The sequence below is a fragment of the Bombyx mandarina genome, chromosome 23 (assembly GCF_030267445.1).
Source record: "Bombyx mandarina strain Sakado chromosome 23, ASM3026744v2".
NCBI classification, from domain to species: domain Eukaryota; kingdom Metazoa; phylum Arthropoda; class Insecta; order Lepidoptera; family Bombycidae; genus Bombyx; species Bombyx mandarina.
The window spans coordinates 14,589,594-14,614,345 of NC_143229.1; the positions used below are offsets into that span (position 1 = coordinate 14,589,594).

At 40.2% G+C, this 24,752-nt stretch overlaps 2 protein-coding genes across 15 annotated transcripts in view; one reads left to right on the plus strand and one right to left on the minus strand.

Annotated features, from left to right (window-relative positions):
• Nucleotides 1-24,752, plus strand: part of Tomosyn (syntaxin-binding protein tomosyn) — a 254,512-nt gene that overhangs the window by 164,744 nt on the left and 65,016 nt on the right. For all 14 annotated transcript variants that reach the window (XM_089737582.1, XM_089737586.1, XM_089737584.1 and 11 more), the window contains exons 2-3: nucleotides 10,045-10,142; nucleotides 23,419-23,601. In XM_089737582.1, coding sequence (XP_089593708.1) covers nucleotides 10,045-10,142; nucleotides 23,419-23,601 — 281 coding nt within the window. The remainder of the gene's footprint in view (nucleotides 1-10,044; nucleotides 10,143-23,418; nucleotides 23,602-24,752) is intronic.
• Nucleotides 1,139-6,019, minus strand: LOC114252957 (sex-specific storage-protein 1). The gene is made up of 5 exons (XM_028187659.2): nucleotides 5,868-6,019; nucleotides 4,659-4,792; nucleotides 3,191-4,024; nucleotides 2,570-2,730; nucleotides 1,139-2,211 (listed from the first exon to the last, which is right to left on the minus strand). The coding sequence occupies exons 1-5, from the start codon at nucleotides 6,001-6,003 to the stop codon at nucleotides 1,194-1,196; spliced, it is 2,283 nt and encodes a 760-aa protein (XP_028043460.2). The 5' UTR covers nucleotides 6,004-6,019; the 3' UTR covers nucleotides 1,139-1,193.

Genomic DNA, 24,752 nt, shown 5'->3' on the forward strand with positions numbered 1-24,752 from the left:
CAATATCATTGCTCTCAGAGCAGCTAGTGTTGCTGTGGGGGCTAGGGAGAACTTCTAACAATAATAAACACTGGGCGATGACTAATTCCACTAAATCACAAATACTTTACTTATTTAGTGGATTTAGTACTACTTTTGGTTCCCTCTGATGTCTTATCCTCGTAATATTCTGTTAACTTTTTAATGAAAACTCTCAAATAAAATCGATTGAACCAAAAACAGTCGCAATTTTTTTTAGGTATGTACGGCCGCAATCCACTTTAAAACATGATTTTTATTAAAAGCCAAAACCAACGATCCTGTACTTAAAGTGCTTAGGAACCGATACCACGATATTGTTTTGAACGTAAATGATCAAATAATTGAAGTATGATTTGTTTTCGAATCTAACTCAAAGCTGTTTCAATACAAACCGGTCCTTAATTACGGAACTTCGATATAAACGGAGAGCCGATAGTCGAGCTTAGAGTCGCCAAGTAAGAGTAAGTTTAGTCATTAGCAGTGAAGAAGTGTAAGACAGTGATGTTGACGCGAAGTTCATCTTTGTTATTTGAAAACAAGTGGAACTCAATTAAATATTTTTGTACTGCACAGGTGTGTGAATACGCTCATTCTTCACCTGGTGTCGGGTCGTTATCCATGACGACTTCTTTATAATTATTACTAAATATTTCAACTGAAAAAGTGATCTACGCTTTTTAGTTCAAGTATTATACTTTATTCCTGTGTACTTCGAATAATTTATAATACTACTTTAATATATCCCTTAAATATCACAAGTGTGTACATATTTAAAAGTGTTATTACAATATATGTTTTTTTAATTACACTTTGATACGTTGAATGTTTTTTTTATAAAAAAGTATATATTAATAGAAATTTATAATTTTTCATTTTACACCAAGTGAAAGACTATTAAGTGGGGTATTGGTAGCGTACGAAGGGTGTTATGAATAATTAGTGCAAGTGAATTGTTTTTAGTCGAAATACTGACTTGTACTAGGTAGTTCCATTCAGTAAGTCACGCATCGTTGAGTCGTCGGGAAAGTGCGGTCACGATATTACTATATATACTAAATGCACTTTTATAGAACTCAGCGATTTTGACAGACTAGAGAGATCAATTAAAAAGCGGAACTAGCAAATGAATGTTTTATTCAATAATTTTCTGATTTAGATACAATGTCGTGTGATCAGTTCATCGTGCTGCTCATCATCATGACGTCTTTGTAAGTCCTCTTGACCAGCATGTCCGAGTCCAGGTAGGTGAGATCGTCCTTCATCATGACCATCTCCGAGGTGTCCACGGTCTTGCTGGTGTTCGACATGCCGAGGTCTTTTCTGTAGATCATTACGTCAGCGAACTTCATGTTGCTAGTGAAGAAGCTCGCCATGTCAATCGGTCTGTCAAATGGATATCCGAGAGGCATGGTGGAGGTACATGAGCTCCAGCGACAAGCACAACGGTCCTTCATCATGGTCATATCCAATGTGGGCAAGAGCATACCGGTGCGGACCGGCGACACGATGACGTACATCTGCATCTTCAAACCTCCAATCGTACCGAGGGGCAGCATAAGTCTCTGAGGGAATCCGTTGCGAGACTTGCACCACCAGTCTTTAACCATTGTCTGGCCATCTCCGGAAGGCATCATTTCACTTTCCATTACACGACGAGTCGAAGGGTACTCTGGGATAAATCCTTGCATATCCATGGAGCTACGGACGATGGTGTTCTTTCCGTTGACCAGTTTGTACATAAAGCTGTCCAGCTCGAACATGTCGAGGCGTTTGTCATTGACGCTCATGAGCCTGCCCATGCAGTCGTACTTGGGACCCAGGAAGATGCGGACCACAGCATCGACAGTTTTGTCGGACATGACATCAATCGACACCTGGAACGGATGGTGGTTGAGGCGGCGCATGCGGGCCATAAAGGTCATATCGGATTTCTTGTTCTGCATCTCAGTTGCGTCCAGGTACATAGCGTTGCTAATGTCCATGTCATACTCATCAACGAATGTGACCAGCTCATCGGTGGTAATTTGCTCCACTTTGACTCCGGGGAAGCTTAACTGTTCGCGAGTATATTTCGGGAGCATGTTCTTGAAAACGGTGAAGATGTTGCAAACTCGTTTCATGATCATCCAGAAGACAGGATCGCGGAGACAGGTCGTGTACATGTCCAAGGAAGTCGGCACGTAGGTGTACCTACAATATATAATTGTTAGTGTTATTTTGTTTTATTAAGTTATAAATATATATATAGTTATTAAGCTGGGAACAGCTAGTCCGCTTCGCTGGGCATTTAAAATTAACATAATTATTTCTCACCCCCACAAAGATTCTCATTATTAACGCCCCCGCAACTGGTGTAGGGAGTCCTACACTTATATAAATCCTATGCATTATGTACATGTATTTTCTACATGGATACCAAGTTTCAAGTCAATCGGATGCATGATTCAATAGTTATAACGGAACATCCAAAGACCACTGTAGATTTATATATTAGTATAGATAAACGGTACATGCTACTAAAACCATACAAAAAATTCAAGATACTGACTTGTCCATGTTGTATTGGCCGTAGCTCAGCATTTTCTTCATCAAGTTGGTCAAGTGGATAACTTTAGCATCGTCGCCAACAATTTCTAGGCCACCGAGGACCAGACGGGCGAGGTTTTCAATGTCCTCAGACTTCTTCAGGCTTATAACAGTGCCGTCACGCTGTCGAAAACACAGAAGTTTTTACTAAAAACATCATTATTTTACGAGTTCTTACAACGTTTTTCCTCTTTAATGTTTTCCGGACATTTCAGTAGTGATCCAAGCGATATGATCATGGATGAAGGGCATAAGAAAGGTACTATCTACACGCCTTGTAGTTCATTTTAGGTGTTACCAATGAAGTCGAAGGCCCGCATCGGCAATGTACACTTACGGTAGCGACAGTTTTTACATCGTATTTGTAATTATAATGATAGTATACGAGAGTTGAATACAAAGTGGACTTGGCCCAAACAAAAATATAGTTACATATTAATCGAGTTAAGCCCTGATCCCAGTCATGAGTGAGTTGAGTGCACTGATGATCGAGGTTTGATTGGTCAAATCAAGTTTTACTTTAGAACCAATTATACAGTTCGCAAAGATTTCAGATTGACATCTTACAAAATACAATACTTACACGCTCGATCTTTCCAGTAAGGATACCCTCTCGGATCATCATCTCAACATCATCCATCATCTGCTTCATCTTGAGGTTATCTTTCGTGGCAACGACCATGTTGTTCTGGCGGACGGGCATTTCATCACCGGTGGGAAGACGGATTTTAGGCCAGTAACCGGTCTCTAGGGGCTCGTTCCACATCATAGGCTTAACGTCACACATCTTGTGGCTCAGACGTTCCAGTCTCATTCTAGCGAGGAGTTGCTGGTTGGCGTACATCATGATCTCGCCACGACGCTCTTTGTTTATGCCGTATGCGTCGTCGGTCATCCAGAACGGATAGTTCATGTGGAGGTAGTACATGTAAGTGTTAAGGTCGACGTCCTCCATGAAATAGGACATAACATCGTTTTGGGATAAAGAGCGGCGGACTCCCTTACGCCAGTCAATCACGACCAAATTGTCATCAGTAACCGTGATGCCGTAGTATTTCCAGAGGACCGGGTCCTTGGCGGCTTTAGTCATTTTCATCATAAAGGCTTTACTGATGACATGGCTGTCAACGAAGAAGTAGGGATAGATCTCGTAAGGAGCGGGCAGGTAGAGACCCTTGCAGTCAGTTCTGTGGAAGCACGCGGCAGTAAAAGCGTAGACAAACATGCCTCCGTTGATCCTTTCTCTCATCCAGCACGCAGTCCTCATGAAAACATCGAAGTCCTTAGCGTAGTAGAGGACTCGGAAGACTTTGACGGCTTCTTCCATTTGGAGCTCGTTGGTGTGGACGAAGGTCTCTCCACGCGGCAGCATGCCCATTTTATACATCTCCATGAACTGCTTAACGACATCGACATTCTAAACGAAGAAAAAAAACTGTTATACAGCCAATCATGAAAGTACACATTAAATCAGAAAAAAATTCATTGCAGTTGCACTAGTGCCGTGTAAGATATCGATATATTTAGGAGACAATGCCCAGAACTGCACTGATTGTAGTCAAATTACTAATATAAAGATTATTATATACCATTACATTATTCAAATGTTGTTTTGTCATAAGACACGAGTTTTCGAAACTCACAAGATAAACTACTACGCCTTTATATCTTATCCTTGAAACGGACAACTACTTAGCCACAGAAATACTTAAGTTAGTAAGCAGTAAGTTGACGGCACTAACGTAGGCTCTGTGCTGTGTCATTTTGTATTTAAGGTACCGGTAATAATAATTAAAGTTATCGACGAGTAGGAGACAAAATATCTGACAAAAGCATGAATCGCGCTAACGGTGATTTCAAAGATAATCTGCGTATAGGTAGGTATACCAAGATTCCAACCATGACCCTGGAACCGACGTCAAGGAACACTTGTTGACAGATTTTCTTAGAACAGTCGTTTCCCGTAAACAAAAAATACCATCTTTTGTTGTCTGAACTTGTAGATATTGTACTGCGTATGAAGTTAAGACATGTTTCCTATGATTACTAACCATGTACTTGTCGTAACTATTCTCTATGTTATACTCCTTGGCGATCTCCTTGATGTCCTCAAACATGGTCGGCTGGAGGATATGGTCAAGCAGCTTCATGATGCAAAGCTCCTTCATCTTCATGTCAAGGTTTACTGCATAACCAAGATAATGTTTTAAAGTCGAGAATTAGTCAGTTTGATGATTTAGATTGGCATAGATAGGTAGAGATGAGCTCATTGTCCACGTGGCTTTAACGATTATCGGAGCTCTTTCATAACATCATTACAAAATGAATATGGTTCCTGTAAGTAATATAACGCTTATCATACTCCTTTTTTTTAACGCTGGGGAATCCATTCACGGATACCCGGTCGAGGAGGGTAACGGACTGGGTTATGACGGATTCCGGCGCCTCCTGAGAGGAAGAGGGGGAGAAGAGAAGGACCGAGGTCCTCCACTTCTCCCAATTTCTCACAGGAGACTACGCCTTGAAATAGGCACGCGAGGCACTTGCCCCGCACAACCGACTACCGACTAAACCCCATCGAGCTCCACCACACCGGCTACACGAAACTTCCGGTATCGCAGTGCGCGCTTATCATACCCCTAAAACACACACGCACGGTTTTCTGGAAATAGGTAGGACAGGGCAGTGTCTACACGTATCATCACCGTGTCACCGTGGAAGTCTTTCGTATAACATGCATTAGGTACAAAAATATATAAAAGACCTTACTACACCTGTCCCAGATTTGAATCATATGCTTCTAAAAGGCCCCCAAGGGAAGCGAAACCTACTGCTTCCAATAACGAAACCGAAACAACGTAACGCCGAATTGGTTATTTGTACTTAATGTATTTAAATGCTTTTAATGTGTAATGTGATAAATATTTCGGCAGTGTATGTGGGAGAATGATTGCTTGTTTCGTCTTTGGTAGAAAGAAATTACTGATATCCATATGCCACGGTGAATATTTTAAATTATATGGATAGCAGGTTGGTCTGCCTTCGATGGAAAAAAATCAGCTAATTCACAAAATAGATTAATATTTAAATTAATTCAAGGTATAACATTCAAAAGGCCTAACTCCCCAGCACCACCAAGCTACCGCCTCACAATTACTAATTTTTTCTAAAAATAAAATGAAGCTCCTGTCCTACCCGTCAAAATATCCCAGAGACGCCAAATTAATGTGAAGATTATATAATATTATACTTGAACTCACCCATTGGTTCCTTGGTGAAGACCATCGTCCCGTAGCCACCACTGATCGCTGAGGCTGACGCCGCGGCCAAGCAGGCCAATAGTACTAGAACCCTCATGTTTGAAGAGCTCCTGAGTGCACACTGAACACAAACCATTCCGTCTGCCTATATATACCTGCCTGAGTTGTTTTCACGTTACTATCCAACCATTATCAGCTCTCGTTACAGCAGATAACCCCAGGGATCAACTCTCTTCTTTATGATTTTAATGCACGGAGATGAGATGATTTCGTAATTTTTATGGGTTTTTGGATTTTGCTAGCACTTATAGCATTATAGGCCATATTTCCGGCGCGGTAACGTGTAGGCCGGCCTAGATCGATCGGTTACTTTTTTTCTTTTTAAAATTGGATTTTTGAATCAATAAATACTGACAAATAAGTTCAAAATCACAACAGTTAGGTATCCATTTCTTCTCGATTTGTCAATTGATTTTTAAAGCATCTATTGTGATGAGCTCTACCATTAACAATGTTTTTTAGAAATATTCACATTTTTTTACACGATTTATATTAGCTTCACTTGTATGTATGTTTGTGTGTTTGTATCTGACTCCTTTAGACGCGATTTTGACCCACTTTAAACGGCCAGATTTCATTCAAACTTTGTAGATTTATCAAGGACCGATGACAACTAAATATTGAAAAAAAATTAAAAAATTTTTTTATTAAAAAATTGAAATTCAACTAAAAAATGAAACATAAATAATTGTTTAAAAAAAACTAAAAAACACAGTTATATAAAATTCAACTAAAAAATAGAAAAAAAATATTAATAAATTTAAATTGAAAATAGTGTAAAAAAAATTATATTTTATTGTAAAAATAAGCGTGCACGGTGTTATTAGTTATAAATATTTTTCTGACAGATATAAGTAGAAGAATTATTATTTCAATAATATCTTAAAAAGCACCCCACACTTTTTTTAACTTGAATTTTATATAAAGCGTGTTTTTAAGTTTTTTTTAAATTATTATTATATTTTTATAATTTCAGTAACAAAACGAAGAAATTTAATACATAAAATTAATGTTAATCTTGAAGTGTCAGCTGTTATGGTTAATATCTAGTATTTGTAAATTTTATTATTATAATTTCCGGGGACTTGGGAACTTTCGGGCCGAAATTTTTGGAGATTGGACGTGTCGAGCAAGTACTATGATCAATGCATCATGTCGGTCATGCGTCAGTCATAACTATATCTCAAAGGTACGACAATCATTACAATACGATTTAAGAAACCTATCGAGGAACGCTTGTGCACTAAAGAATATTATAAATTCAATGGTTGATTTACAGGCAGCATGCTGTAATGTTGAGGTTCGCTCCAAGATTAGTTCGCTGGGTTTAATTCACCATTTTTCTAGACTGAGGTTTGTTTAGGAACCCCTCGTAGAGTTTTTATTATGGATTTTGAGTTGACATAAATCATTTAAATTTCTATCGTGGCCCTCACGACGTCGTCTAATTGTCGATCGCGATAAAAAAAAACTCGAAGTGAGGCGTGCTGTGATTCTGTTTGTGACGTGTTCGGCTGTCTTGCATGTTCCTGCCGCAAAATAATCTTGCCATTGCCATGTCCATCGGCGCAACATTTGTGATATAATAATAAACATTGATATACAAGACAAATGTATCAAAAACTTATGTGATTCAAACTCATATTCTCATTAGTATTTTTTACTTCCGAAATCATTCTAAATCTAAATCTCGCGTAAACTTCGCGAGGAGTAACGATGTAAAAAAATCAATGAAAGACTTTCGTATATATATTGCGTTGACTATTGAACTGCTCGAGGCTCACCTGGTCTTAAGTGGTTGCCGGAGCCTATAGACACTACAACCTGAATGCCTCCACCCGTTAGAGATTTGAAGTATGTCCCAATTGAACAGTAAATTATAATTATTGCAGGTTTGACTTTTATTACACGACTAGCGACCCGCCCTCGCTTCGCTTCGGAAACATTAAAACACACATGAAACCAAAAAAAAAAAAAATAAAAAAAAAAAAAAATAGCCTATGTTCATCAGGGACAATGTCGGCTTCTAATGGAAAAAGAATTTTTCAAATCGGTCCAATAGTTTCGGAGCCTATTCGAAACAAACAAACAAACAAATCTTTCCTCTTTATAATATTAGTATAGATATTATTTTGTATTGTTTCGAATACCTTCGAAGAACACAAGATATTTGACAGATGCCTGAATTGCGCTAACGACAATTTCACAATACGTTGCATTAAATAAGTTCCTAACAATTAAATTCGGACTATCGGTTCACCGAGCAGTTCCACCGCCTCGGTGGAAGATCTCTACAAAATTTTGTACCCACCTGCGAAATTTTAACTCCGGCACAGTCGCATCGTCGTTCTACCCTACCGACCATGACGCGTGACTGTCTTACGGCTAAAATAGGCAGTGTGGTGCTACCTGTACGTTGCCACCAGTAGCTTCAGCTGCCCCGTACCACGCAAACAAGCGAATTAATTAGGATTCTTACACTGTTTTTAACTATATTGTAGGTTAAGAGAAGAAAACGTTGCAGAAGGCAACGGGAAACCACTGCACTAATTTCCCACGAGAGTCATGAGCAGGTTGTATCCGACTGATGCATGATCACGACCACTCTGTCAAGAGTGTACGAATAGGAAGAAGGTTAAGAGAGGTTAAATCTTTCTGCCTTATTGCGTATATCTTATACTTTTATTATTTAAATCGCAACGTTTTCATTTCGCTCTTGTCTATCGCTTAAGACTCTTTTTGATTCTCCTTTGTTTAAGCCCGTATCATGACGTTCACTGAACATCGACAAGAGCAGTTGTGTCATAACATCAATCGACAAAATGTCAACAAAAAATTCTGCTGTGAATTCTTGCAGGGAAAATGCTAGATTGGTTTACAATCTGACAAGGGTGTCGATTCTCGAATCTGCCATCAAAAATTTTTTTTTTATTGTTTATATGAATGGACGAGCTCACAGCCCACTTGGTGTTAAGTGGTTACTGGAGCCCATAGACATCCACAACGTAAATGCGCTACCCACCTTGAGATATAAGTTCTAAGGTCTCAAGTATAGTTACAACGGCTGCCCCACCCTTCAAACCGAAACGCATTTCTGCTTCACGGCAGAAATAGGCGGGGTGGTGGTACCCACCCGCGCGGACTCACAAGAGGTCCTACCACCAGTAATTACGCAAATTAAAATTTTGCGGGTTTAATTTTTATTACACGATGTTGTTCCTTCACGTGCGTCACACGTACGTAGATGCGGTTGCAATGACATGTGATCTTCTGTTGTGGTATGGATTAAATCGCTCGATATATTCCATGCGCAGGTAAGCACCATCGTTGTGCCTATTCCTGCCACGAAGCAAGTATCCGCTTCGACTGAGGGGCTCGCTACCGTTATATAATACAATTGAGACATTGGCCTGTCAAGCCCTATGGGTCTCAAAATGGGTGGCGCAATTCATAACCCATCTGATGTGAATTGGCTTCAACTACCAGTTGACATCACATGGGTTATGGGTTAGTCTGCCTACGTAGAGCGATAAAAAATCTCGGAATAAAACATACAATACATTAGCTTGACACCAGCTTACAAAAACAAACAAGATAAGAATAAATAATTAATACGATTAATATTGTTTACATAACAACGACCATTGAACCGTGTAACTCGATTGCAAACGACAAAGTACTTGTTTAGTCGCGTGGAATTGATACGCGATTTTCATATTTATGTGCTTGACATTAAACGTCAAATTACGTGCACTTTTTTTTTGTAAAGAAATAACAACCAGGTTTATATCACCCAGCACGATAATGACAATGTCATAATCTTGAAAGGTTAAATATACAAAGTAAAATTGACTGCTAAAATTTGTTTACGACTTTTATTTCGTCAACTAAAGAATTGCGGCCCACCTCGAGTTAAGTGAGCATCAAAGTCAACAGGCACTACAACGGGAGTCAGGACTCAAGGATTGTACGCTCAGTAGCGTTAAAAGAATCGTTTTAGCACTCACCAAATAACAGCTACTAATTGTCTATTGTAAAGAACGGGAAGTTCCACATGTAAGTTTCAATGTAACCTCTAAAACTGCCAGCAATAAGGTGTTATTTTGTTTGTCCGCAGACGTTCCGGCACGGGTTCCCGTTTTCCCCGACGGCTCTCGCCTGGGATCCGATACAGAAGCTGCTCGCCATCGGGGACAAAACTGGAAACTTGAGAATGTATCCTTTACATACGAAAAAATGCGTGTTGGGATTTGACAACAGTTTTTCGCGTTATTTATTGGAATAAACTTGTAAATCTGTTACCTCGAGCCCGCCTGCTGCTACTTCTCTGTTATTCATCATCATGAGACCCTACCTCATTCCTTAAATTTTTTAATCCCCTAAGTCCGTGTATGGTCGTACTTTACAATATATAGATTAACCGTATCACTAATTTCCGGTCATAAATGTGTTTATTCTCTGATTCGACTGGATGTTTCAAAAACATAATATATAGCTTGCTGATAATGTCCATGTTATTGTTCAGTGTCGTCCGTTTGTAACTAAAGATAACTTAATATTTATTTAATGCATTAAACGCCCGTCAATGCCGCAACTATCTTTGTAATATTTTATGTAAATATGCATATAGTAGTATAGTTTATAAAAGCCCTTGTAAAATTTATAAATTTGCTTAATTACCAGTGGAAGGCGCATGGTTAGCTCACCCGGGTCGGTACCTCTGTCTGTCTGTACCGTAAGGTAGTTATGCGTTCCAATTTGAAGGGTGGGGCAGACGATATACCATACAACTGAGACTTAAACCCCATGTCTCCGGTTGCGTAGCGACATTCTTGTTGTGATTTCTTTGGACTCCGGTAACCTCTCAATATCAGATGGGGTGTGAGCTCGTTTGTGTTCAAATAAAATAAAAAATGCATAGGAGTAAGAGGAAACATAACTAATTACTAAGTTTAATGTTTTATTCGACTTTAATTCAAAAAGATTCTACAGAGTTGACAAGTAGACCGACGACCTGTTGAAATCGTAGGAATCCGCTATATGCAGGACCGGTCATGTGGCGAGGCTTGAGGGGGGTATGTGTTCAGTAACTCGGTCGGCGGTGTATCGCGTTCCGACCCGGCAGGCTGGTTCAGGCCCAGCGGGGTAACCCGGAATACCAGCGGCATCGCCCGGGCAGCCTGGTAGGGCCGCCGTACCGCGCAGACCGACGTCGTTGGTCGTCGACTATCGCCTCGACGACCCGTCGGTCGGGTGTCCTCGGGGTGGCGCCGCGTGTCTGGTTGTAGTGTTGATCGTGGGAACCTCCCTACTCTGACTGGGTTTTGACCACAGACGGAGATCGGACGTCGGGTGTAAGAGTGCAGGGAAGTCATTTAGTGCGGTAGGACCCTAAAATTCTTTGGGCCCGTGGTCTGCTCCCAACACCTTGCAGATCGTCAAGTCCCACATACCTCGTAGGAGGTTGGCCCCCGGCCCGAGAAAAAAGATGGTCTGTGTTTAGCAGTGGAGGCTTAATTATTATTTTTAGATGAATACACGATCTTAGGCCCATCTGGTATTATGTGGTTATCAGTATCATCAACTTAGTTAATGCCGACAGCCACCTTGAGACCTAAGTTCTAAGTCTCAGTCTTTACAGTACAACGGTTGCCCACCCTTCAAGCCGCAACGAATTATTGCTTCACGGCAGAAATAGGTGCGGTGGTGTGGCATACCCGTGTGGACTCACAAGATGTTGTACCACCAGTAATTACCCACATTATATTTTTCCTGTACTGTCGAACTCATTCGTGAACATTCGTGTAGTACGTCTCTCATTTGAAATATTGGTACCTGCCTGTGGCATTCGAACACGGATAGAGTCGCATCGCTAGAAACGAATTGGGCGTATTATTATTTAAGCCACGATGACGACAATTTGCAAACCCTCTAGGTACCGGTAGATGGATCGCCACTGCCCGATTTATTTTTTATTGTTTAGACGGGTGGACGAACTCGCAGCCCACCTGGTGTTAAGTGGTCAATGGAGCCCATAGACATCTACAACGTAAATGCGCCACCCACCTTGAGGTATAAGTTTTAAGATCTCAGTATAGTTACAGCGGCTGCCCTACCCTTCGAACCGAAACGCATTACTGCTTCACGGAAGAAATAGGCGGGGTGGTGGTACCTACCCGTGCGGACTCACAAGAGGTCCTACCACCAGTAATTACGCAAATTATAATTTGAGTGACGCACTGATGGAACAGCACGTATTGGTTGTTTTGCTCGTTATTAAAAGGCAATCTGTTTAAATGATATGCGCAACAATGTAGCAACTCTCTCCTAGATAACGTTGTTACCGAGTCACGTACTGACCTCACACTATCTTTATATTAATACTGGTTTTAATTGGGAGATTTAAATGTAACTGAATTTTAACGGATTTAAAAAAACCTTTCTTTACATAAGAAACAACTGGGTTCATGGTGCCGACACTCATGGTTGAGATCACTAAGACAACTCTAATACCAGCAAAAAACAATGTAATCTCAAGAACTCAACCCTAATCGCTTTACAACTTTAAGCTTCTTGCCATAGTATGTAATAAACCGGAAATAAAAGTTTGCTAACTAGTTAAAACTGCATTAAAACAACCGGATATAACCCGACGGCGCCAGTCCCGGCTGCACTTTAAGTAAACGTTTCAAATAGGATCGTAATAAATTAACCGATTAACTGAGTTATAAAGTTTTCTTCCGGATCAACCGGTACAAAGTTAATACTAGCGATTTTCGATAAAGCATTCTTTACGTAACTGCAAGATTAAATTAAATCTTGCAAAAAAGAAAAAGTACTCATGATTCAGAGGTATTAAATATATATAACTGGGAACAAATCACGCACGGTCATCCAGCTCCAATATAGGATTCCCTGTGTTATGGGTACCAGACAGGCAGGGACTGATTAACATACTTATATAATATATGTTTAAGTACTTAGTCTGGCCATAAATACTGTTACAATTAAAAATTTAAAAAAATCTATTGCCAATAACATTTATTACTTTTACAGTGTGTTAGTTTAATACATAAATATAAAACAATTTAAAGTATAAAAAGCTTATTCGAAGTGGTCTCCATTGGCTGCAATACAGTCCTTTAAACGTTGAGGCCAGTCATCAATAGAAGCACGCACTCTTTCCATGGGAAACTTTTTCACTGCCAATCGTACGGATTGTTTTAGGGACTCCAAATTATCATGGCGTTTAAAGCAAGCCGTACTCTCTAAAACTGACCATAAATCATAATCCAGCGGATTAAGATCGGGACTAGACGACGGTCAGTCTTCAGCTCTGATGAAGTCCGAAACGTTCATTTCCAACCAAGGCTGCGTAAACCGAGCTTTATGACCTGGCGCCGAGTCTTGCTGGAAGGACCATTCTTGATTATTGAACATGGTGTTGTTAAGGGGCTTCACTACCTTCTCAAGAATGGTATCTTGATACACTTGTGCCGATGTTTTGATACCTTTTTCGAAAAAGTGTGGCTCAGTCACTTCTTCATAGCTAATACCCCACCAAACTAACACTGAAGTCGGGTAGTGCCCACGTTGCACTCTGTCGACTAATTGGGAAGCTTCCTTAGAGCTTTGAGCGTAAATACCGTCATTCTGTTTGTTAAAATATTGCTCAATTGTAAAAAAATTCTCATCCGTAAACAAAAATTTTCTATGACCTCCCTTTGCGTACCGCTTCAGTAGTTGTTTCGATTTTACCACCCTATTCTCTTTTAAATTATCAGTTAAAAAATGACCAGTACGTCTCTTATAGACTGCAAGTCCTAAGTCATTTTTTAAAATACGCGACATGGTTCTAGGTGCTATCTTCATTTCCCGAGATAAAATCTTTTGCTTTCGGACAGGATTACTTCGAATTCTTCGATCAACAGTTACTATTGTTGATCGAAGTTCGAATTCTTTCCCTTACTGCTTTGACCACCTTTTTCGTTCGAACACTACGTGGACGGCCAGATCTTTTCTGTCACAAACAGAGGAGGTCTCATTGCACCTATTAATAGCCCGGTACACAAACATTTTACTAATACCAAGCGTATGCATTTGGCTCCATACCTACTTTGTGTAAAGCAATCACAGCGATTCGGTTCTCTTTGTCACCCCACTCCATTTTAATATCGCAAAATATTGTACAATGTATTGGCACCAAAATGAGAAAAATCAATGAGCAATCATATAAAAATGACAGATTCCAAATTCAAATGTAATGTTTTGTTTATTTTTAATTGTAACAGTATTTATGGCCAGACTAAGTAGATAATGAACACCCAGACAAAGAGCAAACAAACCTGTTCTATGATGTGGGAATCGAACGCACGACCCTGGGCGCAGCAGTCAGAGGCGCTAACCACCGCACCACCCGGTCAGTCATACATACCAATGGCTTGTAATTGAAAAATTACAAGAAATTCTTCGTAAATACTGACTGAAAAACATAACTCGAGCAGTCGCTTTGGCGATACGTCACAGTCGCCGCATTAATGAATACCCGCTTATAATATAATTAATGTTTGTTTGAGTACTCTGACAGCAATACAGCGACGATTCCAAGTTACGAAGTACGTGGCGACGGCAGCGGCGGCTACGTTGTTATCCGTCAACTCCGATAGTTATATAATCTTGAGGAGTCGTAATCCGATTTACTCAGCTAAAGAAAAAAGATGTGTGGGGTCGTGGGACACCGGATAAGAACGAAGTTCCTTATTATAAAAATATCAATTTTAAGTTCTATTCGAGGTATAAATAAAATAAAACTGGAGGCTTCGCAACAACCCACGGTCATTCGGTAACGTGCGAACTTATTGTGGTACACTTCATTCACGGCTGTTTGCATGAGAGTTAGTGTATTGCGCAAACGAACGCTCTGAGATCGTGGTCAATGAATGATAAAAAAACACTGAGTGCATTACTAATTTGTACGTTATTATAAAGTTAAGTCGTACACTGTGCATTACAAATAAAAATCTTACGTTACGGACGTTTTTTCCCGGTTAGGGTACCAATAGGAACTTCGTCCCAAAAATAGCCAACAAAGTATCGATACGTGTGGGCTCTTACGATAATCATCGGTGGTTTTTAAAGAAAAATAGAAAATGTTTGTGATGTATGTGCTCATCATCATTGAAACCAGGGTTCGGTGTGTGGACGAGTTAATGTTAATAATGTCATTCTGCAAACGTATCATTATCTATTTAATATTTTACATTTATAATATAAATAATTTACTTTCTTGCGTCACGGTTAATTAAATTTCATAAACTTGTATTCATAAACAACAATTTGGATTACGTTAGTTTCTTAGGGCTGTCGATGAAAAATATTGTTTAACTATTTGTTACATATATATTCGTATCGATTTTTTTACCATAATGTATTTCTGTGAGGATTCATAACAGTAAAAAGATATTCAAAATTAAAAATATCAATTAATTTATTTTTTTTATGGCTTAGATGGGTTGACGAGCTCACAGCCCACCTGGTGTTAAGTAGTTACTGGAGCCCATGGACATCTACAACATAAATGCGCCACCCACCTTGAGATATAAGTTCTAAGATCTCAGTATAGTTACAACGGCTGCCCCACCCTTCAAACCGAAACGCATTACTGCTTCACGGCAGAAATAGGCAGGGAGGTGGTACCTACCCGTGCGGACTCACAAGAGGTCCTACCACCAGTAAAATATGCAGACACAAAAATATCCAAAACATAAAAAACAAACGATCAAATCCAATTTTCTTTTACTTCGGGTAAGGTAAATTTTATTTCGCTTCTGTATAGAATATACCAAAATTGGCGGATTACAAAACGCGAATAATTCAGAAGGTATTACATGTAACGACGCAGCCCTCGGCCGCCGGGTCCCCCGAGGGATATCCTAATTGCGTAAACATATTAAACCCCGATCGATTCTTTTAGGTTTAACTTACTAAGCTTTAGGAAAGGAATCTTGTTTGGAAGCTATCCTTTTATATAACATAATCTATCCATAATATAGCTATCCTTTTATAAACATATAATGTATATGCATAAAGTATGTAAGTACATGTCTGTCATCCATGCGCTCGTGGCTTATAAACCACTTGAACAGTCGTAGTACTGTTAATAATGTTACTTAGTTCGACCAGTGTATTCGTATAGAGTGATGCAAACGTGTCCATGAACTTCATTGCCCCACCCCACCTTCGCCGCACCCACCACCTATACGCAGAGATAGAAAAGGCGCTTAGACGACCCGAGCTGCCTATCAACAGGGACCTAGCCAACTTCAAACCGACGAGATTGAAGTCACGAAACCCACCGGCATTACAGGCGCACCAACCACACTCCAATTGGAACACAAACGAGGCCTGGGTTAAAGAATGGTCAGCCAGATGTGGGATACAGAACTGTTCGAGCTGAATCCACACATTCCTGCCCACCTGGTTTCAAAGAAAAACGCCCAATCTGGTGCATACTTAACCACCTGAGAACGGGAGTTGGTCACTGTAACCAACTGTGGAAGAGATGGGGTTGGACGGAAAACGAAAGCTGTGAATGCGGATGCCCAGAGCAAACTATACGCCACATTGTCATGGAATGCCCACTAACGAGATTCGCAGGCCAAGTGGAAGATCTCAAAAATGTAGCAGAAGAAGCTATCGATTATTTCACAAACTGTAAATTTAAATTATAACCACGCAGTGTAAACGAATGCCATACGATAAATAAAAATAAAAATGTAGTAAGAAACAAGCCTAGTAGCCAAGCAAACAAGCTAAGTAGTTAGTGATGGTAGCCAATGAGCCCATTCGGATAACCATAGATAGGTACATTTACAAAGAGAAACAGCCATTATGACGTAAAATGCGTCCTCGTGTCTAAAAGTAAGGCGCTGCTGTTAATAATGCTGACTTCTTGTAGGCAGACGAGCATACGGCCCACCTGATGGTGAGTGGTTACCGACGCCCATGGACTTCAGCTATGCCAGGGGCAGAGCCAAGCCGCTGCCTACCGCTCGGTGCTTTTAGGACCCTCAAGCACCGGTCACCATCCTCGTCGAACTCGTCGACTAGGACAAAGAGCTCGACGAGCGAACTACCCCATAGACACAGCCCACTGAGTTTCTCGCCGGATCTTCTCAGTGGGTCGCGATTCCGATCCGGTGGTAGATTCTGCGAAGCAATGCTCTTACTAGGGCTAGTGTTAGTAAATTCTCTCAGGTTGAACTCATGAGCTCACCTTCCCGTCCGGACGTAACTAAAATAGCCCCTTAGACTACGAGCGAATAGGCAAGGGAAAAAAAATGACTCTTCTTAGTCTGTTCGTGGAAATAAATAACCTTGCACAGATTAAACCACTAACGGCTCAAGTAAACTTAATATTGTATTTAGAGTTTTTTTATTTTTTATTGCTTTGATGGATGGACGAGCTCACAGCCCACCTGGTGTTAAGTGGTTACTGGAGCCCATAGACATCTACGACGTAAATGCGCCATCCACCTCGAGATATAAGTTCTAAGGTCTCAGTATAGTTACAACGGCTACCCCACCCTTCGAACCGAAACGCATTACTGCTTCACGGCGGAAAGAGGCGGGGTGGTGGTATCTACCCGTGCGGACTCCCAAGAGGTTCTACCACCAGTGATTACGCAAATTAAAATTTTGCGGGTTTGGTTTTTATTACGCGATGTTATTCCTTCACCGTGGAAGTCAATCGTGAACATTTGTTAAGTACGTATTTCATTAGAAAAATAAATTGGTACCCGCCTGCGGGATTCGAACACAGGTGCATCGCTACATACTAATGCACCGGACGTCTTATCCTTTAGGCCACGACGACTTCCACGGTAAATAAAACGTAAATAAAATTTTATTTATTTTTTATCCCTTTCCACTCGATTTACCACACAGATCTACTCCCGAGGGTTGTAACATGATTTTCCCGTCAACACGTAAAGTATCCTATCACACTTCAAGTCATCCCCTTGTATTAAATATGCGGACGCGCCATTGCTACCCTTTAAGAGTGTTATCCCTCGGTAGAGCTCCGGACGTACACAACCGGTTTTTCGGTTTTTAGGGCTGTCGAGGAACCGGGTATCTGCAAATATGCGAAATGTATGTTTGTGACTTCTTTGGTTTGTTTGTTCGTAGTTTATATTAAGTTTCGGTTATGGCTGCTACTACAAGGTTGATTTATCGTATCATTAATATATTTATTGGTGGTAGGACGTTTTGTGGGTCCGCAGGGGTAGGTACCACCGCCCTGCCTATTTCTGGCGTGAAGCAACAATGCGTTTTGGTTTGAAGACCAGGACATTTGTTTTAGTGTTAAAAGTCAGATCTTAGAACTCATGCCTCAAGGTGGGTGGCGGCATTTAAAAATGTCTAGGAGCTCTGGTAATCACCGAACTCCAGGTGAGCCTAGCTCCTCCACCCGACCAAGCATTAAAAAAAAAAGACGATATATCCAGTGCTAGTAGTTTGAACCAATATATATTTTTAGTAGTAGGTAGCGGACAAAGGCGACAAAACAATTGTATTTCTCCTATTATTTCAAGATAGTCAACTCGAAAAGTGGCCCGAATTTGAGAGCTTACGTCGCCTTTAGGCATTCTGAAAATTTATAAATATTTTAGGTACATATAGTTTACTTTCGTATTTTTTATTTTGCTTTTAAATTCCAACACACAAAGTTAAAAAATAAACAATCCTAGAGCAGTGCCTGTCAGCCACAATCGAATCCCCTGAATTACCTTAACGCTGATTGAAATCAACCTCACCACATCAACAAATTGTTAACAAAAAGTTCGGACTGAAAACCATGAAGTAAGAACTTTCTCTGGGTCGAAGATCTGTCCACTGTAGAAGGTTACAAGAACGCCAACTTTCCCTAGAGCCCCTGCAGCCAGTATCCGCCACAACCATCACATTGCCTCTACTAAAAACATCCGTCTTTGATTCACCCGCTTGCATTAGGGCGGTTTTGGCGCACACCGTCCAAAAGGATAACTAACTCCCCATGGGAGACACATGTGGGGACTTGAAACCGAAAGTTTTTGCATTAAGCTTTAGTATAAGCTTTGAAGTATACCTAGTCTAATAAGTAAGTTTTAGATCGAGTCATGCAGCCGTATCATGAATCAGGACAGACATTTCTTTTCCAACATCATATGATTTAACTATGACACTGAATGGTGGTAGGACCTCTTGTGAGTCCGCGCGGGTAGGTACCACCGCCCTGCCTATTTCTGCCGTGAAGCAGTAATGCGTTTCGGTCTGAAGGGTTGAAGGGTGGGGCAGCCGTTATAACTATACTAAGATCTTAGGACTTATGTCTCAAGGTGGGTGGCGCATTTACGTTGTAGATGTCCATGAGCTCCAGTAACCACTTAATACCAGGTGGGCTGTGAGCTCGTCCACCTATCTAAGAAATAAAAAAATAAAAAAATGATACCCCCCGACTGTAGTTGCTCTACATTCGGACAAACGGTCAAAACGAGGTTTGAAAACAAATGTAGCTGAGACTTGAACCTCATGTCTCAAAGTAGAAGGTGGCAACATTGCAGTGCTTGTAACATTAACTATATTAGAGAACGTTTAGCATCAGATTCGATTATCAAAGTATACATACATAAGTAATTTACGGCTTATGTTTCCAAAATATATCGTCATAAAGGATATTATATATTTTTCTCGAAGTAATTAATTTTAACGATCGTAGCGTGAACGTTGGAGGCCTTTCAATGAAGTCTGAGAAAGGTTCTTTGTATTATTATATAGTTTTAATTACAAAAGTTTGTAATATTTAAGGGTTATAAAGAGACCTTCCACCGACCCTGCTCCGTGCTCCTACGCCGAGTAAAGTGTGCAATACACAGCGCAATTACCACCTGAGTGACTGGATGCTTTTGCCATACATTTTCCCTCAAAAAGAAATAAAAGGAAAAGAGACAAATAATGCTCTTTGTCTCTCTCACTCTCGACCTGTAACATTAACTGTAACTTTACTTATCTTCTATCTTAAGTAATTGAGAACAATTAGACCCTCGCTCGAAGCTAGTTGTTACATCGAAACTCGCGTTTTCGACATTAGCAAAAGTTTCGCAATTAAATTCTATTTGACGTTACAGTTCCTTAGTCGAATAATTACTGGCTTTGATGAGAACATCTTAATTTAGTTGATGTTTTTGCTGCCACCAGCTGATTTTTCGATTTTGTTATTATAGCAGCTTACAGAGACAGTGTTTTCAGATTAACTAGGGTTGAGTAGTTTGAATCGAGAACTTGTGATACTAAAAGTTAATTATAATTCTGTCTTGCTGCGCGGAGTCGAGAACTCATAATATCTAAAACAAACGCCTTAATTCAAACTTAGAACATCAGCAGTCAATTTGTGATCCGGCCACAACAAACAAAGTTACAGATTAAATTAAGCTTCGAAGACAAAAGCGCGACTAACAAGTTTAGCTTTAGAGATATTGGAAACTAGGATTAAAGTCAATTTGTATTCAATGCAGAGATCTTTGAAACCGAGTTCTTGTTACATTTTTTTTTATTGCTTCTATCGGTGGACGAGCTCCCAGCCCACCTGGTGTTAAGTGCTAACTGGAACCCATAGACATCCCCAACGTAAATGCGCCACCCACCTTGAGATATTATTGATATAATAATTCTTCTACTCATATCTGTCAGAAAAATATTTATAACTAATAACACCATGCTCCACCTCACGCTTTTTTTACAAAAATTTTTTTTTTTACACTATTTTCAATTTAAATTTATTAAAATTTATTTTCTATTTTTTAGTTGAATTTTATATAAAGCGTGTTTTTTAGTTTCTTTAAACTATTATTTATTTTTCATTTTTTAGTAAATTTTTTTGCAAATTGAATAATGGAATAATCTTATCAAATTAGTGTATTGTCATCGGTCCTCGATAAATCTACAAAGTTTGAATTAAATCTGGCCGTTTAAAGTGGGTCAAAATCGCGTCTAAAGGAGTCAGTTACAAACATACATACAAGTGAAGCTGATATAAAGCGTGTAAAAATAAAACAAAACTCGTGGTGCCCGTAGGAACCACAAGATTGTTGCTCTTCCACCACTGTTGCTCTTCAGATCGAGCACGGAAACGATTAACATTTAAATTAGCAGGAACCGATTCTGGTCACGAACTGTTGGAGTTTGTATATAAATGTAATGGCAGGCAACACTTGACACGATTTCGAATATTAGAATTATTTTAAATGTTTAAAAAACAGATCATTGTAGTCTCGTAAAAAAATGTCAGTACTTCTCATCTAGACACGACAAGAAAAACATGTAATAGTTTTATAAAAAATATAAAGATAATAATTGTATAATGGTGTAAAAGTGTTCAAGCTATCTGCAATATAATTATAATGAAGCAGTGTGTTTTTAAATAGCCCCTCATCACCTACGGAACCCAATCCCCTCAAATTTAACCGTCCAACACGAACGGACCCGATATCAAAATTACAAGCAGTCACAAAACGGCTAATTCGCATTAACTCGCGACGCTACTTTGCATCACTTTAAATCAAATTTAAAATTAACAATATTTATATTCTTTTGTAATTGTGTGCGATGATTATTATCCATCCGCATATTCCTTTTGTAAAATAAAACTCAATCTTGTTTCATAGTTTATTATTTATGTTTAGGCAAATGTTTTATGTGGACCAGATTAAATTTCCTTTCTCGAAAGGAAAAAGAAGCGTAAATTTGTATAGAAAAATACTTATCGCCAAAACTTCAAAAGATATGTTGGCGCCGTTGCGATGACATGTTGGGTGCAAGGCTTATTCAAATAAAAGTGGACTGTATTTATAGCTGGTTTATTAATCGGATCAAAGCTAGTACAATTTTACGGGACCGACAATGATTGTGTGTTTTTCGTTGATGCACGTCGTTCTATTTTGCAAGTCCACGCCTCTCCCCTGCTTCCGCCGTGGTGAGGAAAATGGGGTTGCTATATTTTGAACAAGATACTTGATTTGTTTATACACAGTCTTGTAAACGTAATATGCTAACAATGAGGGCTCGGGGATAGGCTCTTAGTAATATTTCTGTCGGCTGCGGCTGTGCATTATGTTAATTACAGCCGCAGAGCGCATTAATGCGGCGATGCATTCGCTTCGACGACGACGCCAAGAGCACTACTTGGAGAGTGAGCGAGTCTCTGTGCAAGGGTAGTTTGTTCGGAGATTTCAGTTACGTCTAGATATCAGCCCGTTATTTGTACGACAAGAGTTAATTGAGATAGAGATGGAATGTAGAAAGAGTTTATGGGCTATTAACTTTTTTTACTGCCGAGGCGATTGCATGCAGCAGAGATGCGAATGTTGCGATGGATGTGTGGAGTAACGAGAATGGATAGAATACGGAATGAATATGTTAGAGGAAGTCTGAAAGTGGCACCTGTGACAGAGAAGCTGAGAAGAGCGCGTTTGGGATGGTATGGACATGTGATGAGACCAAATGAAAATGACGTTGGTAAGAGAATGTTAATTATGAATGTGGAAGGATATAAAGGAAGAGGTAGAGGTAAACCTAAGAAGAAATGGATGGATTGCGTGAAAGACGATATGGGTAGGAGGGGAGTGAGCGAAGAAATGGTATATGATAGAAGAGTATGGAAGGAGAAAACATGTTGCGCCGAACCCAGGTGATTGAGAGAAGGGCAGGATAATGAATAATGATGACTGTCATCGGCAGCAGGCGAATATACGCTTCACCTGATGGTTAGTGGAGGACGTAGTTTAGGGAGGGTGGTCATGACCAGCGGCTACATATCGAGGGGCATTCTCTTTAAGTCTCGTTTCTTGAATACGCAAAAAAACCATAAAGGCAGAGCCCTTTCCAGAGCTTGATGGCGCGTAACACGCACCTAGTCTCGTTAAAAGCACTATCGACGAACACAGTGGTCCAGTCAAGCTCCGCCGGTGTTTTGTTTTTTGCTTAGATGGGTGGACGAGCTCACAGCCCACCTGGTGTTAAGTGATTACCGGAGCCCATAGACATCTACAACGTAAATGCGCCACCCACCTTGAGATATAAGTTCTTAGGTCTCAGTATAGTTACAACGATTGCCCCACCCATCAAACCGAAACGCATTATTGCCTCACGACAGGAATAGGCAGGGCGGTGATATCTACCCGTGCAAACTCACAAGAGGTCCTACCACCAGTAATTGCGCAAATTAAAAATTTTCGGGTTTAATTTTTATTACACCATGTATTATTAATAATATTCATAAGCGATGATAAAAACAGAGGCGTTCTCAAAATATCATGTGGTAACCGACACACGACACTACCGCGACTGCAATGTATAACGTTTCACCAACACATTCATCTCATCGGTACGTACACATCTGTAAAACTATATTTGTCCAAGATGTGCCAAGCATTTCCTGAACCACGTGAAACAGACTAGGCGGGCCGGGCGTCGACGCGCACGTGCGCCACGACGTCGGCGAGGCGGTGCTCCACGCCAAGTTCCTGATCAACGAGGGGGCCCTCGTCACGGTCACGGCCGACGACCAGCTGCACCTCTGGACCTTCAGGCAGAAGTCGCCCCAGCGCCTGCAGTCCCTCAAATTTCAGAGAGAAAGGTAATTGTTTCGATTTGTAATTTCAACGCATGCTGTGCTATATTCATTTCACTTTACCAAACATTTCTATTTACAAATACACGTGATTATTGATTTACACAAATTAAATAATGTTGTGCTTAATAACACAGTAATAGTTACACGTGTGGTCATGCGGGAACGAGACAAGCCAACAACAAACAGTACTCATGCAACATACATAACACAATTAGGATAATAATAGGCTGTTTGACTAGCCGATGCCTACGCGCGCATTGCTGTTAGTTAGCGTGGACCTGTTTATGTTACTTATGACGACGCTTGCAGCTGAAAGTAAGTATTGTACTTTTTGACGAAGCATGTTGCGGATAATAACATGTACTTTGAGGTTAGGAATATTGTGTTCTTTTTTTTTATAATAAATAAAGTACATATTCGGGATTTTTGTAGAAGAATTAGGATAATACATATAAAACACTTACGAGTCAAAGCGAGTAAAGTCCGTGTTACTTTAACAATCGTTCATGGCTTATGATTGCTGTCTGATCGGCGCGATCGGTTGACAAACAGAGAATTTATCACAATTTTACCTTTTGAACGTAGCGCGAACACAGATCCAGCACGGGTCCACGGTCTGCGCACGGACGTTGTAATCACGATTACGGGGGGATAAATTTTCTCACGGCCCACCTGATGTGAAGCGGCTGCCGGACCTCGTAGGCATTATCACAACGTCAATGGCGACATAAATGAAGCTCATACTCTTAACTCTCTCATACTCTTTCTTCAAATGACATTTAAAAAGTTCTCAGCGGTAGGTGCCGGATTGTCCATGTCTATAACATTGTTTATAAGCGACGATCATCATATACTAGTAGGCAGATCATATGTTTTTGTGCCATTGACGACAATGAAAAACCATTAAACATATCACATTCGAAACCCAGTATTGATAAGACCACATCCATTAAAAGCCTCGCATTCATTCATAAAAAGCCCCTGAACAAAAGCTCAGTTGTTTTGTTAAGCCTTCACGGTACAAATGAAAACCAATGACAAAGGCAAGGGGATAATTGTAAAATGTAATCACATGCCCGAGGACCGCACTGTAAAGCTCGGCTTCACCAGATTTATCGGTAACGGGACAAAGGACGAGGGTTGAGCGGTGCGGG